General features: G+C 29.3%; 1 protein-coding gene across 1 annotated transcript in view; it reads left to right on the top strand.

Moving 5' to 3' along the window:
• LOC101494999 (diacylglycerol kinase 4-like) overlaps nt 1-19302 on the top strand; it is a 57632-nt gene that overhangs the window by 34337 nt on the left and 3993 nt on the right. The window contains exons 7-10 of the mRNA XM_027331120.2: nt 4229-4311; nt 6125-6195; nt 16209-16286; nt 16429-16516. Of these exons, the coding sequence (XP_027186921.2) occupies nt 4229-4311; nt 6125-6195; nt 16209-16286; nt 16429-16516 (320 nt within the window). The remainder of the gene's footprint in view (nt 1-4228; nt 4312-6124; nt 6196-16208; nt 16287-16428; nt 16517-19302) is intronic.

Below are 19302 nucleotides of genomic sequence, written 5' to 3'. Positions count from 1 at the left end.
AAATATGATTAGCATTTTGAGAGGAGTTATTACCTTTCTGCATGGCAATATGTAGCTCTAGTGTAGGATGTAGAGTAAGAGGTTTTGAAAGAGCAGTTGTTGACTCATTGGGGGTAGGTGGTGGATGTGGCCTTCTTTGATAGGTGGGAAAGGTATGGGTGGGGATAGCAACCAGGAGGCAATGGGATGATTAACAATATTTGGCAATGAAAATGGTGACTTGATAGAATCATTTGAGTCACTTGGAGTAGAAATAAAGAATGGATGAGTCTCAAATAAGCTAACAATTGCAAAGACAATGTAGAATCAAAGATCTGGGGAGTAACATCGATAGTCTTTTGGAGTATGAGAAACCAAGGAAAAGACACTTGAGAGATTTTGTTGCAAGTTTATATTTCTCTGGGATCATAAGCATAACATGTGAATCCAAACATGCAGAATGGTAATGAGAAAAGATTATTGCATGAACCAAATGAAATGAGGTACCTAACTGTCAAAAAAAAATGAGGGCATGCGATTTATTAAGTATCAAGCTGTGAAGATTGCACCTCTTTAGAAATGCGAAGGGACATTGTTGTGAAGGAGCATGGTACAAGTTCTTTCTACTAATTTTCTTTTCTTTCTTTCAGTTACACCATTTTGTTGAGGAGTATGAGAACATGGGGTTAGAAAAGATTGAAAGGATGTAAATAAATTTTCACGAGCATTATCAATTTTCAATATTTAAATTCGGGTACCAAATTGTGTGTTGCCTTTGATGCTCAAAGTTGTAATCTTGTTGCCTTTGATGCTCAAAGTTGTAATCTTGTTGCCTTTATTAAACAACCTTCTTCTCTTGGACCTTGGATCATGTGAACTTGTTGCAGATTTTGGAGCAACTAGAAAATGCAGAGCAACCCTATGATGAACCATTGTTAATACATGTAATTTTAGTAATTTCTATGTGTTTAATGAGACTATACAAGACATATTTTACATGTCACTAATAATTCACAATATTTTACATGTGTGGTTAATTCTAACAAGAATAAATAGAGAAGTTAGTTGAAAAAGAAGGCCAGACAATTATTTGAGATTGGATATTGATTAGGAGATATCAAACTCTCTAATATTTTGGAGTGAGAGACCAAGACTCTCAAATGTCTTGGATAGGAATTTCTGGGAGTGCCCATGTCCATAACCTGTCTCACGTCGAATCTTTTCCTTTAATATATCTCTCTCGAAATATTCTCTTTGTAATTTAATTTTTTCCATTGTTAATAAGAGTAATTGAATAAAAGTAGGAGTAGCATGGTTATGATTATTAGTTTCTATCATATTAATGTAGGAGTTTCCCCCCATTTTGTTTTGTTCAACTGCCTAACGTTATAGTCACACTCCTCTTATAATACAATTTCACAACTTCATTTATGTCATTGGGATAATTGCATCACTAAAAATTTGAACTTTCTCAAATCTAATAACAATTTTTTTCTTCTAATTGTGAGATTGTTCATCTGTACATATATTGAAGATCTTGAAAGTGCTAACAACTAGCACAAAAAATCAAATCAATCCAATCTGATTTGATTGTTTATCTACTTAAGTATATTTGTATTTTTAGAAAGAACCGAACCATTTATGATTTGGTTTAATTCCTAAGTTATTTTTTTCTTTAATTATGCATTTACTAGATAAACCAAAGTAGAACCAAACCATTCTACATTTACCATTTCCATAATAAATCAAAGTATTTTCATTCCTTTTTTTTTTTTTTTGATCATGTGATAATTCACCATGTCTACAGAAGAAAATACACATAATGATTCTTCCAGTACTACCATTTGTGTAAAAAATCATGGTAACCCAAAAACTCTTTTTTTGAATAGGCCCAAACATAAAAGTTATCTCTTAATGGCAACAAAAAATTAGGCTACTTGACTTAAGATACCCCTCAACTAGGAAAAAAACTAATCCATCTTACCAAAAATGGAAATCACAATACTTCTTAATCATTTTGTGGTTGATCAATTAAGTGGATTCTTTCATTATGAAACCTTACTTATTCATTTCAACAACAAAATAAGTGTGTGAGGTTTTACACGATTCTTACTCTGACTTGATAAACAAAGATAGATTTATGAACTTAAGACTCATTTATGGAAGTGCAAAAAAAGAGATAAGGATGTCACAATGACAACAATGATCTTATGGTTGTCCTATAGAAGATAATTGGGAAAATGCAATTGATGCAAAAATTTTTTTAAGAGAATAGAAGAAAATGAGAGACTCCATCAATAACTTGATAAAGTTCGGGGCCAAATTATGTGAAAAAAACCTATGTCATCATCGAGGAAATTATTTTTATGAAGTGAGGAGGAAAAAATCTTGAAGGAAAATCAAGTTGCAAAACTGTGATGGTACAATGTTGCTAATTATTGAAGGTTATGTTATGGCTACAAGGGAACACGAACAAGATCAAATTAGAAAAAAAAATAACCTTGGAGTAATTATTGTCAACAACCAGGACACTATAAGGAAATCTGTTGGAAACTTAATGGAAAACTACCAAACTTGAAAAAAAGCCAAATTGAGAGGGTAGGGCTTGCCCAACTATAAATGGAGAAAATGTGGAGCATAAAGTAACTTATGAGGCAGTTCCTTTCTCTAAGGAACAACTAGAGCACCTATGTAATTTCTTTACCATCCAAATGTCTGATATTCATTCATCATTTCTTCCTAAAAAAATGTATCTCCTTCTTTTCTTGTCTCTTGAGTTCCAAACTTCATTCAAAAACTCTATACATCATTGATTGTTGAGGCATTAATTATATGAAATATTATTCAAAAGGTTAAGATAGCAAATGATACTTGTTCCACGATAGCTAGAGTTGGTTTCATTCTTTTATCTCAAACTCTAAACCTTCACAATGTCCTTCATGTTTCAAATTTTTCATGCAATCTACTATTCGTAAGTAAATTAACACAAGATATAAATAATTTGGCTTTTTAACTTATTTAATTGTCAATTTCATTAATTGAGTTTGGGGAGGATGATTGGTAATGCTAGAGAAGTTGATAGTCTCTATCTCTTTGATGATGAGGTTGACCTTAAGGAGAAATTCTAGAGTAATTATCTCAATTCAAACTTGGTTCATAAAGATGAGGAAAAAAATGTAATGACATTATAGGTTAGGATACCCAAATTTTCTATATTTATAAAACATTTATTTCTTGAATATTTTAAGAATAAAAATCCAAACCATATTTTTTGTGCAATATGTCAACTGAAAAACCATCGTAGTTCCCCTTATTTTCCTAAGACAGATAAATCATCTAGTTCATTCGCTTTAATTATTGATGATGTTTGGGGACCTTGTAAGGATCCTAAACCAAATGAAATATGATGGTTTTATCACTTTCATAGATGATCATCTTGAATAATTTGGGTTTAATTAAGGAAGATGATCATCTTAAATAATTTGGATTTAATTAAGTAAGATGATGTTCAATATTTTCAAACTACAAATCTACAATTTTTGAACAATTTCGATAAACCTGAAATTGAGGAAAGTAACGAAACATAGTTTTTCGGTAAATCAATCCAAGAAAGCCATGGACATGATGTTAAAAAAATATCTTTACTGAATCAAAAGCTAAAATTGGGACAATTGGAATTGGTAGCAAATGTATCAAACCCTTAAAGGTGTTTATGTAAGGAAAAAATGATCTTTGAGAAGAGAGCTTTATCAGTGTCAAACATCCAATTAATGATCCAACAAATTTTTCTAATTTTGTAGTATCCTTTGAAAATTCTAATCACATTGATTTGATTCAAATTTAATTCTGCATTTATAAAAGAATCTAGGAACTTTGTGGTTGTCTTTCATTTTTTCCTATTGCCATAACCGATTTTCGACTACACTTGTTATAGATATTATGTGGAAAGTCGTTATATCAAGCCAATTACATGAATTATATAGAGAATTAGAAAATAACAAACTACTGAAAACTATTATGCTTTGTATATAACATTATCCATAATTAATTTCACCTTGTTATATATTAAGAAAAAAATTAGTGAACAACTAATGGAAATTATGTTCCAATAATTAAATTTGAGTATTCTTCCAAAAAAAGTCATGAATGTCTTGACACGTGTGTTAATATCGGATGGAAACATTTTTATGATATCTTTTCTAAAACATTAATTTGTATATTTGAGAATTTGAGTTTAAGATATTTGCAGGAATGGATGCCCAAGTGGCTTATGGCTTTCATCATCTACGTAATGAGAAACCTTACCTTGCCCAAGGACCAATAGCAAATAAGGTATTGACTATTACTTACTACTTGGTTACTTTTGTTGAATGATAAGAACATATATACATATTACATTATTAATATACATGAATTTCTTAGCTTAGGGTTTGTGTTCTAGAATTGGTGCTCTAATCCATTCGTTAATTTGCAAAAGTTATAATAGCATAAATATATCATGGTTTAAAGTACTCTCTTTACTCTTCATTAAAGTAGGGATAAAAATATTGTCATAAGGGTTATTTGTTAACTTTGCTTATATATTTTGAAACACTCGCAAAAATGGGTAGGAATAGGTTAAATCGACTGAAAGGGGATTACGGTCTAGTTTACGTTAGACTTAGATCGAATCAGACTTTTCTTTTAAACATATACGATCAAGGTTTCTAAAAAAAACTTATTAATTTAAAAAAAAAAAATCAAGTTACATGTCACCTAATAAGTATTTTAGGACGACCTATTTAAATGATATTTTTTTACTACTATAATTATTATATTAAATTTTGATCTTTTTGCTATATATTCAACTTTTAGTAATTCATGCATATTAACTTTATTTAGTTATTGACATATTTAAATGTATTATTATAAAATAGATTTGAAGTATGATGTGTTTAAAGTCATATTCTTCAAAATATCATGTTAAATATCAAAATATAACTTAATTTCATTGATATATTAACTAGTTAATCTATTTAAAAATATATTTGATTGTTTTTCGTAAGTAGTCATTTATTAAAATAAAATAAAATTAATTCTAAATTTTTTTATCTATTTGTTAGTTTTACAAGAAGAAAAAATGAGAATCTAAAAAATAATCTAAAAATTTATTAAATTAGAATCTGTTTTAAAAGACTTCTCAAAAATATCATTTTTTATAACTGATTATTCAAAAAAATATGATATTTATTGCGACAGAAAAACATTAATCAACTTCTACTTTACATAAAAATCTCAAAAAAGTCTGTCTAAATTATTGAGTAACAAAATCACCAAATTTTAAATATGTATCAAACAGATTCCTATTGTTGTTATTTTATATTTAGCCGTTGTCTCTCCCATTAATCAAATTAACAAAACAATTTTTTTAACCTCAAACATTTCCATGTTGTATATATCTTTAATCACAAATGTTTTTTACTTCAAATTCTTTTTTACAGTCGTTCTCTATCAACCAAGTTTAAATTTTAAAACATCGAAAATGAAATTCAAACATGAGAGGCTTTCAATTGTACTATTACTTTCCTTTCATGGAAAACTGTTGTTGTTCATAAAACTATGCTCACCTAAAAATTAGAACAAACTAGAGAGTAACTTAGCTCATCTAAAAATTAAAGACATTGTTCAATAAGTTCAGTACTGTCATTATTGTCATTATTAGTGTCGTTTGAGGTCAAGCACGCTTAAAATGTAATTAGTTATGGTTTCTTTTGTAGTAAAATAATGCATTAAGACTAAAACACTATTATTGAAGAGTAAAACATCATATTGATTGTGAAAGAGGAACATGATGAAATCAGTGTCTTAGAGTCTCAAAATAAATGATCCTTTAAAGAATTGATGTAATAATCACAATAACCACAAATAATTAAATTGCTTCTTTATATATTTTATTACTCAACCTTAATTTCATGGTACTTAAATTTAGGAAATATTCATAATGTTAGTTTTCTTAAGGAAGCATGCTTTATTTGTATTATATACACATCTATTTACATCTATGTTTACATTAACCAACTACTATCTTTTTGTGCAACATAATAATGATGTATAAATTTTAGTTTTGTCAATAATAGTGATCAATTAGTTTTTCATTTTGTTGTAGATTATATACTCTGGATATACTTGCACTCAGGGTTGGTTCTTCACACCTTGCACAAATGACCCAGGCTTAAGGTATGAAATATCTCAACTAAAGCTATTCATCTTTATGATTAATTATTAAAAACAAAAAGTTTTTGCATGTTTTATTGCCTTTTGATTTTCCTATAAATGTCAGGACTCTTGTAAGTATTTTAGTGAGTAAACCACCAAATTCATATCTAAATTTGTTACACCCCTCTCACATCAGTCCTTGAGATTTTAAATATGTTCCTAGCTCTATCAAATGTTACTCAAACTCATCCTTCTATTAAATTTCAGATACATAAATTGTCAATTTGGTTGTTAATTGTAAACATTTACCATCAATTAGATATTTATATTTAACGACTTGTTATCAATTTGGTCCCTAAGTGAAACAGTATCAATTTGGTCCCTAAGTGAAAGAGTACAAAACAAGATAAGGACACGTGTTCACGAAATGTGAGATCCATAGAAAAATTGTACCAAAGACTGGAAAGATGATAAAATTTGTATTAATATTTCAGTTAACGTTTTAGATTATTAATTTTTTTTCTTTTTGATTTGATCGTTTATTTTAATTTTAAGTGACAATTTGATCTTTTATGTTTTAAAATGTCAACAATGTTAAATTTTTTTACAAAAATTTAAAAAGTTTATCAAAATTTTAAAACAAAACCAATAAAATTAACTATATTCTTGCATACAATACAAATTTCATCAAATTCGTAACTCAAATCTTCAAATAAACTCATATTTTCATTCTTTATTTGATGTTGTTAGAGATGAAAATATGAGTTTATTTAAAGATTTAAGTGATGAATTTGATGAAATTTGCATCATATTGAGAATGATAATTAATTTTATGAATCTTGTTTGAAATTTTTTATGAATTTTTGCACAATAAAAAGGATAACATTATTGACATTTTAAAACATAAAAGATCAAATTGTCACTTAAAATTAAAATAAAGGACCAAATCGGAGAAAATTGATAAAAAAAAAACTAAATTGTTTATTGAAATTAAGTTAAGGGACCACGTGTGCGCTATAAGTGTATTTCCAAATAAATAATATGAATCATGATTAACACATGTGAATACTTGTCAACCATACTCTTTTTGTTGGAAATGATTATGATATTAATAAGAGATTGTATGAAATGATGATGATATTAATGAGAGCTAGTTGGTGCAAATTGAAAAAAAATGAAGTCCCACATAGGAGGAATGACACACACTAGTAGTGTTTATAAAGTGGAGGTATGACAATTGGGATGTGCCCCAAAGAGTACTTCAATTTTGTAAAGGGGAATAATGCATGCAAATAGACCACCATAGGTGCCTGCCGCTGCCTTCAAGTCGGGCCTAAGTTAACTGGTGTATATGGATCGCACAACCACACCAAAAGTTCTCTAAAATCTGAGACTTTTCTCTATTTCTCCCTACATATTGAGGGTGAGCTAGTAATATTTTCGGTGGTATAAATTAATTTTTAAACAGTTTTCAAAAATAACAACCATAAATTAAGAATCGTTTGAAGCCTTTTTCACATTGTTTAGCAAACATACATATGTCCAAACTTCAGTAGTCAATAACTAATCTTTCCACTTTATCCAGCTTACATTAAGAGTTGTATTAATTAAGGAAATACACTCATAATGATTTCAGTGATTTAGCCAATAAACAAGGGTCGTCCCCTTAGTTCACTAAAATGTTAGGCGTTCTTCTCATACTATTTTCACCGTTGAATTTAGATATTTAATTATATTTATCGATAATTTTTCCTCTTGTACACATTTATTTTTAATAAAAATTATGTTTTAATTATTTTCTATTTTTTAGAATTTTTAAAAGAAAATTAAAATCAATTTGACATGTACATACAAACTTTGCATAGTGATAATGTCCATGAATATATATCTCATCAATTTTAAAACTTCATGTTCTCTAATAGTATTCTTCACCAAAGATCTTGTGCTCATACAGCTCACAAAATGGGGTAACCGATCTCATAAATCGACATCTTATTGAAAACCACTCTTACTCTCCTTCTTCATGGTAATTATGTACCGTCTCATTTTTTAGGAATGATGTCCTAAACATACTATCTTGTAAATTGCATGCAGTGACTTCTCATGCCTTGATAACAAAGTCCCTCACTAAATCTTCTTGCCTCATATTCCTCTTCACTCACTTCCTCTTCATGTCTTCACGTCTAAATGTTTTGTCCACCCCTAGTCTTGAAAACTTTCGGCTTGATCACTAAAATGTGTCTTTCTTGGTTATCATTTTTATTCTCATGCTCTTCGATAGTATTTAATGTTAGAAAATGCCACATTTTTTGAAAATGTTACATATTATGGACCGCCATAGTCTATTTTCCCGCTCTTTTACCACTAGAGCTTATTACGCATGTCACATTAGACACACTTCTTGTTGCCCCCTCGTATTGTTTCCACACAAGACTCCTCATATGGATTCTCCAACTGTACAACCTCTTCATACATGCAGTCGTCGTCATCCTATCATAACGAGTAAACAAACAATAGTTGGAAAACAATCCAAATCTAAAAAACCAAAAACCTTTGGAAATGGTAGTGTCACTCCAACTGGGGTCGCTTTCATCGTTAGCCACCATTTATTGTACATGTCATGACACATGTTCATAATATTGAGGTCATTCTAGACTATGACAACCTACCTTACTAGATTCAACCCTTGATTTTCCCATTTCGATTTGTAAAGATATATGTCATACTCATAATCCATCTTCTCATTATATTGGTTTGATTTACCATCGTCTTTCTTCTTTGCACTAAATTTGGTTGTCTTCCTTGTCTTCTATTTTTATTCCTAAATCTCTAGGTGAAACTTTATCCTTAACAAATTGGAAGCAAGCAATGATTGACAAGATGTGTAAACTTTATAGCAGTGGTATTTGGGAACTTGTTCCTTTATCCTCTAGGAAGTCTTTACTAGGTTTTCGTTGAGTTTACACAATGAAGGATAGCCCTCGTGGTAAGATTGACGCTGTAAAGATCGTTTTGTGTTGAACGGGTATTCTAATTTTTTTTCCCTCAATTACAGTGATACTTTTTTGCACGTGGTTAAGATGACCTCTGTTAGGCTCCTTCTCTTTATTGCAGTCGTCTAAAACTGGTCTAATAAACTTGACATTTTTATAAGTTGTTTCGTATAGTGACTTTGAAAAAGAAATGTATACGGATCAATGACCTCGTTCTTGAGCAATTAAATTAATTATAAGAAAATTGGTTGAAGGAGTAACACACCAGATTTTGGTCCAAAACATTACTTAAAAGTAATTATTATCATAAAAAATTATGACATTTTTTTTTAAAGTAAAAATATCTAGATTACTATTCATTTAAATAATTAGTAACAACAACATTTATTCACTACTATTTAGAAATATTTTTTAGACACTAAATTAAAATAAAGCATTTTAGATCAAAGTCATAGAAATTATAATAATTAAAATGATGATTATCCAATTATTCATAATGGAAGAAAACCCACCTTCGTAATTCTAATACTTTTAAAAATTTAGTTACAAATATTAGAATAAAACTTAGAAGTATTGTGGAAAATTTATTATTACAAAATAGTCTTAGAAGCTCATTTCCACTCATGTTCGCCATGCATCAACACACATCACAACAACTATTCTTGGATCTTCTTGAAATTATTAGTACTTAAAATGTTGTTGTAAAGGTCACTTTTTTCCATGATCCACATCAAACCAAAGCTATATATGGGGAAAAATGACACAAAACAAATAAATATAAAAACTTCTAAACTAAATCAATAAAATGCATACACTTAAATTATATAACAACAATGTATGCATGCTCCTAAAACTAAATGATCCGGATACAAAATCTTCCACTAAGGTAACTTCCACACACACAAAAATCACTAATTCCAATGGAAAAAGTAAACCTACCACAAAAGCAATTTCAACAAAATGCATGTCAAAATAGAATACTCACACGTAGCCCACTAAGATCATGTCATATCCATTTAAGGATCACTTATTCAAAGCATCATCTTATTCAAAAATCACAAAGATCATATACCACATGTCCTTATCATAAGAATCATATTTTCATAGCCAAATAACCATAAAAATTGAAACTCGTTTCTATATTCATCATACAAATTAAAACTTCAACACATGTAATATAAAAATTGGAATTTTATTTCATATATATATATATATAGTTAAATATGGTAGAATTTATCATCTCTTTTAACAGGAAAAAAAATATGGTCAGCGATTTCTTCTTTAGCTAATAAGAAGTGGTACTTAATAGATACTCCTATTAGAGATTTTAAAAAATGGGGTAACTATTTAGTGGAGTTGTTATTTAAAACTCTCTCTATTGAAAAATAGATCGTTATTAAGACGAGTTGTATTTTGAGTTCTCTCTATCATTAATATATATATATATATATATATATATATATAATGTAACACACATGACATAAAATTCAAACTTTACTTCATATTCATCATAAAAATTAAAACTTTAACACATATAACATAAAAATTTGAACTTTCTGCATAGAAATCGTATACTATACATATCAAATTCAATGAAAATTTAAGGTTATATTATTTTAATCCATTAGTTTACGTTTATTCTTTTTAAAAGACAAGCAATACAAATATCTATTTCATTTCATCTAACCAATAGTCTAACCATAATTTGTATGGGGAAAAACTCTTACGTTGACTCTTTTTGTTCCACGCACATATCTCTAAGTCCCACAAAATTGTTTGCAAGGGAGATGAGTTCTAAGCTTTCTAGGTGAACCCCAAACAACATGCATCCATTGGCTCAAACAACATTTGTTGCTACACTTCTAGACTAAATATTTGGGGGTGTTGAAATATTTTTGGGGATTGAAGTCGCTTAGTCAAAAACATGTGTTTCCATTACTCAACGAAATGCTCGTGATGACAGTTGAAGAAATTGGCTTACTCAATTGTCGATCTAATTATACTCTTATAGGTTGTAATTGTCGATCTAATTATACTCTTATAGGTCCCAACGTCAAGCTACTACCATGTTGAGTAATGCTCGTGATGACAGTTGAAGAAATTGGCTTACTCAATTGTCGACCTAGTGATACTCTTACGGGTCCCAACGTCAAGCTACTACCATGTCCGAGAGAGAGCAACTAAAATACCTTCATAGATATCAATTAATGGTTGGCAAAATTTAATTACATCATTGTGACCATGTGATCCGTTGATGCACACGGGTCAAATACAATTGATAAAATGTAAATAGAGGTAATAACTCGAATCGTTTCGCAAGGACTTCTGATATAGTAATTAATAATAATAACCGAATTTAAAATTAAAATTAAAAAGGGTTTTTTTAAATTTTTTACTTAACAGATGAGCAAAACGATTAATCCACTTATTCGAGTTTCAGACCTATCATATATTCTATCAATGAGTTTAATTTCTAATTTGTGATTCTATTCTTATTTGACTATAGAATTGATCAAACAAGCGTAATCAATCCTATGTGAATTTGGTTTCTTTGATTGGATTAAGCATCACAATCATCAAAATATTACAATTAACGATCAAGCATCGCAAAATTAAAATTCAATTAAATTAGAAACCGAAACTAAATTTTGTCAAATAAATTTAATCAATCCTATTGAAATTTAATTTAAGCAATCAAAATATCAATATAATCAAATAAACAAGAATATAATCATGAATCGAAATTGATAGTGTAACCTGAATCTCATGGTGTTGATGAAACTCTGAACTCGTGGATTAATCTTATAAAATTAGTCTTCCATGAAATTAAAATAAAACTGTTTATTTTTTGTAGCAATTTGAATCCTAATTTTTTCGTCCGTAGAAAAGAAACAAAACTGCCCATATATAGTACTTGATATTGGGCTTTAGGATTTAGGGTTTAAAAACAAGTGACCCGCTAATTAAAATTATTACAAAAGTCCAGATTACAAAATCTACAATTTAGGCCCAGTAAAGTTCGGAATTGGTTTTTTCTTCCAGCACAAAAGTTGTAGCTCAGATTTTTATCCTTCCAACGCTTGCTCATATGTGTCAATCCGATATTCAAAGCTTAAGTTATGACCTACAGAGCGAGAAAGAGTCAAAATACAAATAATAAAATTAAAATGCAAATAATAAAATTATAATTCAAATTCGACCCAAAGTTTAGAAACAAGCTAAAAACATGCGCCCAAATGCTATGATAGGTGCATTGTTTTGTTGTTAGGAATATTTCACTGTTGCTACCAAGGTTGATGTTGTGCAGATGAATTCCCCCATCTCAAGTTTGGATGGTTTCTCCAACCAGGATTGTACTTGTTAGATGATAGATCATAGGTGGCTTGAGATTGTATATATTTGCCGCATAAGCTTGAGGAGCATCAACAATTGGATCTTCTTGCAATGTAGAACATGAATATGAAGGATGCTCTGGAGAAGTGCTAATACCACATACCATTGCTTGGGTTTTATCTATTGCCAATTTTTTAACTAAAGATTTAAGCTCATCAAGTTTTCCCTCTAAATTCTTGTGGGAAGAAGCTTGAGTTTCATTCACACCCTTTGTCAACAATGTTGAATTGCTTCTAATTGTAAACTGCTGAGAATTAATGGACATGTTCTCAATCAAAGCCCTTGCTGCTTCTAGGGTCTTATCGACAAGTGCTCCCCCACTAGCAGCATCTAAAATGCTTCTATCTATAGGTAGCAAACCTTCATAAAAATATTGAATGAGCAATTGTTCAGAAATCTGGTGACGAGGACAGCTTGACACTAATTTCTTGAATCTCTCCCAATACTCATGTAATGATTCCCTGTCAATTTTCCTGATGCCACATATTTCTTTTCTGAATGAAGCAGCTCGTGAGGCAGGGAAGAATTTTTCTAGAAACAATATATTGAGATCATTCCAACTTGTAATAGAACTTGGTTGAAGGTAGTATAACCAGTCCTTGGCAGCATTTTAGAGTGAAAATGGAAAGGCTCTCAACTTAATGTGGTCTTCTTTGACTCCTTGAGGCTTCATGGTAGAACACACAATATGAAATTCCTTCAAGTGTTTGTGGGGATCCTCACCTGCAAGACCATTAAACTTTGGAAGCAAGTGTATTAAACCATATTTAAGTTCAAATGGTACAATAACTTCATGATATGTGATACGTAGTGCATTATAATTGACATCAGGTGCAGCAAGTTGTCTTAAGGTTCTATTATTCGCATCAACCATATTTTGCAACAAGCTGTTAATTTCAGTATCTGACTCTAACTCATTAACACTAACAGCTCTATTAAGTCTACGACATAAATGAAATATCCTATCTATTTCAGGTTCAAGAGAATGAAGATTCACAAAACTAGCACTAGTCATGCATCATCATAACAATGCAATGCAAAATAACAATTCTGAAAATTCCAACAATGTCCCGAATGCTAAAATTGAAGTGAAAAATCGAAAACCCTATCAAATAAAATCCAAAAAATATAAAAATACCACCAAAAAATTGTAAAAATCAAATAAAGGCAACACAATTTATTTTGGAATTTTTTGAGAAAATTAAAAATTCAAAAAAATTCCAAAAAGGGTCTAAACGAAGGAATTTGGAATTTTGACCAAGACATTCGCCTGAAAATATGGTTAATATTATTATCAGATAGTCCCCAGCAACGACCCCAATTTGATCCGTTGTCGCACACGTCAAATACAATTGATAAAATGTAAATAGAGGTAATAACTCGAATCGTTTCGCAAGGACTTCTGATATAATAATAATAACCGAATTGAAATTAAAAAGGGGTTTTTTTAAATTTTTGATGTAATAGATGAGCAACGATTAATCCACTTATTCGAGTTTCAGACCTATCACAAATTCTATCAATGAGTTTAACTTCTAATTTGTGATTCTATTCTTATTTGACTATAGAATTGATCAAACAAGCGTAATCAATCCTATGTAAATTTGGTTTCTTTGATTGGATTAAGCATCACAATCATCAAAATATTACAATTAACAATCAAGCATTGCAAAATTATAATTGAATTAAATTAGAAACCGAAACCAAATTCTGTCAAATAAATTTAATCAATCCTATTGAAATTCAATTTAAGCAATCAAAATATTAATATAATCAAATAAACAAGAATAGAATCATGAATCGAAATTCACTATGTAACTTGAATCTCAAGGTGCTGATGAAACTCTGAACTCGTGGGTTAATCTTATAAAATTAGTCTTCCATAAAATTAAAATAAAACTATTTATTTCTTGTAGCAATTTGAATCCTAATTTTTCCGTCCGTAGAAAAGAAACAAAACTGCCCATATATAGTACTTGATATTGGGCTTTAGGGTTTAAAAACAAGTGACTCGCTAATTAAAATTATTACAAAAGTTCAGATTACGAAATCTGCAATTTAGGCCCAGTAAAGTTTGGAATTGGTCTTTTCTTCCAACACAAAGGTTGTAGCTCAGAGTTGTATCTTTCCAAAGCCTGCTCATATGTGCCAATCTGATATTCAGAGCTTAAGTTATGACCTACAGAGAGAGAAAGAGTCAAAATAAAAATAATAAAATTAAAATGCAAATAATAAAATTATAATTCAAATTCAACGCAAAGTTTAGAAACAAGCTAAAAATATTAATCTAAGCTATAAAGAGCTTTTAAAATACCAAACTAAAAAGCTAAAAACATGTGCCCAAATGCTATGATCATTATACTAGACATTACTATTGCTATAAGCATAGTTTGTCAAATTTTCAAACTTATTCGTGAGATATCCATCAAAACATTGTGATTCGCATTCTTAAAAACATAGAGAGTGAGTTGGATAAAGGATTACTTTATAAAAACAATGGAAACACTCAAGTTGTTTGCTATTCTAATGCCTCTTGGGTAGGTTCACCAACAAATACATGATCGACTTCAGGATATTGCATTCTTATTGGATGAAATTTGATCTCATGGTAGAGCAAGAAGAAAAAGAACATAGTTGCATGGTCTACTACAGAAGTAGAATATCGTGTTATGGCAACAACAATTAACTGATGCAAACACATACTTAGTCAATTACTCCAACAACTCAAATTAGGAGACATCAAGGCAATGAAACTTATATGTGACAACCAAGCTTGACTACATATTTCCTCAAATCCGGTCATTAAACGAAGAACTAAGCATATAGAGATTAATTTTCACTTTGCAACAAGTTTGGCATGTGACATGTATACTCCAGTTTGAAAAGGAGTGTTAGAATTAATAAAATTAGTCTATTTTCTTTTGATTGTTCCACTTTTTAAGTTAATTGTTAGTATTCCTAGTCAATACAACTTACTAGGCATTCAATGCAATTATTGTAGCATCATTGTAAATAGAAGTTGTGTGATCATGTTTGAGAGACAAAAATTATTTCAACAATTGTCCAATTTAAAAGTCTCTTACATCCTTATAAACAAGTAAAATTATCACAAATTTTAGGACTCTTTGTAATTTTAGTATGTAGAAAGTTGTTAAATTTAAAATTCTCTTAACCAATGTTTTAACTCAATTCTAATAGGAGTTTAATTACTATCACTTACAATGTAGAAAGTTGTACACTCTGACATCACAACCATTCATAGTTGTGGCTTTTGATGTAGTTTTAATAAAAATAATTTTTTTTTAATAATTTGACGACTGAGATTGACCGATAATATAAAAAACCACACTGTCATTGTATACAAACTTAGAAGAATTTAATTTATATACAATGATAGTGATTAAATTAAAATTAAATAATTTTAATTTAGAAAGATTTATATTCAAAATGACAGAGAGTTTAGGTTGCATTTTGTTATTCTTATGAAAACGTTATTAGCATATATCTCTTGCATATTACCCTGAAAACTGCAATTGTTTAGCCGGTAAGATTTTCCTCAAATCATTTCCTCTACATTGATTGTTCTGTTCTAAAGTATACTTCCTATGTACCTAATGACAAACTTGTTCAAACAAATTCTGGTATTAGGGGACTTAAGAATATTCTTCGTATGCATGTCAAAAAGGTCAATTGCTCTGAATGGGAGATCGTTCCAGTCCCTACAAGGTATATTGTCGATTGTGTGTTTTCTTTCCGTATTTAAAGTGATCTATCTTGATTTCGTGTTTTTACTTCTCAAGCTTAAAATTGTGGTGACAATCCTTCCTGTGCTTGACATCTTAAAAGTGGTTTTCTCATTTTCTTTCAGTGTAAGGGCAGTAGTTGCTCTGAATCTTCATAGTTATGGAAGTGGAAGAAATCCATGGGGCAATCTTAAACCAGAATATTTGGAAAAGGTATGGGACTTTTGCTTCCTTCATAATTTCTTTTCATCTCTATACCAATCATCAATTTGTTTGACACACGGGAAAACAATAAATGTTTACGGTTTGTTTGATTCCCTTCTCAAAATCAAGATAGTCGGTAGTTGTCTCGCCAATGTATTTACGTACTTAAGTTCAAAGGTTCAGATATAATATACTAAAACAAAATATTATACAATATTTACTATTTAGAAAGATCATAATTACTTACGAAACACAGAATAACATTTATAAGAGTCATACTATTTAGTAAGATGATAATTACTTACGAAATACAAAATAACGTTTTTATTGAGTAGTCAAATTTTTACTTCCTTATTTTGTGGAGACATGCACAAAAAGATTCAATCATGGCAAGAAGAAGAATCATCGGAGGAGGAGGTGGAGGAGAGGGGAGCACTGCTTATTTTGTTATACTTTTTGTGTTAGCCTCATATTCATTTTCTTTTTAAAATATCATCCATCGTTCACAATATATCACATACTTTTTATTTTATAAAATTATCAATTAATTAAAATATACTAAGAAGTTTCTTGGTCTTTAACCTTTTGATACTTAATAGAAAGAGACTCTGCATATACTAAATATTTGTGTTCTCTAAAGTAGATTTTCAATATAAAAAGTTAGTTCCAAAAATAAATTATATTTAATATTCAATAAAAATTATTTGATCTTTTATAGTTAAATATAAGTTTGTCTGTTCCTCGTAAGTCGTAACTCTTTCCATCATTCATTATATGATCCTTCTATATATCTTACACTATTTTAAGTTATTTTTAAATGATAATATGTTAATATAGTGAGACCAATTCTTCGATGAACACAATTGTTAAATGATAATATATTAATATAGAGATGAACACAATTGTTAAATTTTACAATACATTGATCAATTTTGTGAATTTATAAAAAGAAAATGATAAAAACTACAATTAAGCCATTTAATTATCTTACTCAAAACTATTTTTGAATTTTTTAAAATTAAGCACTTGTTTGATAATCCAATTTTTAAAAAGTATTTTTAAAAATTACTTCTAATTTAATGGTTTGTAAAATTAGAAAAGTAAATTAGTTTTTTTTTGTCAACTAATAAAAAGTAAAATAGCTTACTGCGGTTTTCCTTTTCAATTTTTTGTTTTGTTTTAGAAGTAACTATTACATTTTTAATAACGGTATAATATTGTAATATTGTAAAACTTTAAATGAGAAAATGAACTCAATGATTAACATCAACTATAAAAGAAAAAGATTTAAAGAATATGCAAATAAAATAGGTTGCAACGACATTAAATAAGCATTCACTAATTTGATTTATCATCCCACATATGGAAGTTATAATTTTGTAGTGTGTAATATTGATTTACACAAATAGTTTATGCCCATTAAAAGATAAAGAAAAATGATAATACATTATTTTTAAGGAAAAATAATTAAATAAATTTTAATTTTATGTGGTAGAAAAGAAAAAAAATGATAATATATGTTGTGGAATTCAAGAGTTAGCCGATCAATCATCTATTAGCTCTTAACAATAGTTTCCTTTTCCTTCAATCCATTATACCAAAGAATGAACTTGTCATTAATCGTTGGTTATTTATCTCCTCCAAAAAATGTTAAATACAGTATTGTAATTTTCATAAAACAACGTAGTTATGCTTCTTACTTCTTTTCAAGAAATTAGAGAATATATAAAAACCGATGATAAACTTACGACTACTATAAATATAATTTAGATGAAAGAAAAAAAAAGACTATAATTGATAGTCATTAAAAATAAATTTGTCATAAATTTATAAAAAAAATTAATAATTTAATAATCGATTGAGATAAAGTATCATCAAATAAAATATGAGATTAATATGGTGTGAAAATAGTGGAATAGTTAATTCAAATAAAATTTAATGTGGATGAGAAAAAAATTATAACAGTGAAATAAAAAGAGTAATAATATGTCATAAAAAGCATGTCTCTATTATTTTATAATTTAAAGAACGTTTAGGTCCCTTATTGAAAGAAAATTAAATTACGAAATTAAGCGAGGTAGATAAATGTCCCTTACATCATCAACTAAAATAAGATTCAAGGAAGGAAAATGTTCATTCATAGAAATCCAATCGAAAGACTCAATTGAATTACTTAAATTGGTTAGATAATTGACACATCGATTAGCCTATCTTGAAACATGAGTAACTAAAATTCTTCAATGTAGAAACTGGAGAAGAAAATGACGACATGAAGAATAGGTTGAAGATGCAAATTTGATGTAGATCCTAAATTAACCATGTTGACCGCTACAACCCAATTCAAGTACAAGTGAAGTACAGTTCTAGAACTTAGCCATCTTGATACCAAGTCTTAGCTCTTAGAGCTCAACACAAATAGCAGAACAATAGACAACTCTACTATAAAAATATTCTTTAATGAATCTATCTTAAGAATCACGAATGATGCCACCACAAGATGAAGAACTAGTAGAAAATTGAAAAGAACCATCTACGTTAACTTTATACTAAACTTGAGGAGGTTTTGACCAAGAGACCGCTACTTCCATCTTAGAGACACACAAATGGGAGTTATTATGAAGGTTAACCTTCTTAATGGATTGAGCTTAGATGAAAACAATATAGAAAAGATAATTATCCAAAGAAGTGGCCCGAGAAAACATAAGGCTATTCCAATCCTTTCAAATCTCGTAGACAACCACTCCAAAGAAAGAGTATAACACCCCGACCATTGTCGTTATCAGTGATGTTACCTC

Source organism: Cicer arietinum, chromosome 1, assembly GCF_000331145.2.
Source record: "Cicer arietinum cultivar CDC Frontier isolate Library 1 chromosome 1, Cicar.CDCFrontier_v2.0, whole genome shotgun sequence".
Lineage (NCBI taxonomy): Eukaryota > Viridiplantae > Streptophyta > Magnoliopsida > Fabales > Fabaceae > Cicer > Cicer arietinum.
Note: the sequence above shows the minus strand (reverse complement) of the source record. Positions and strands in the feature narration are given on the sequence as shown.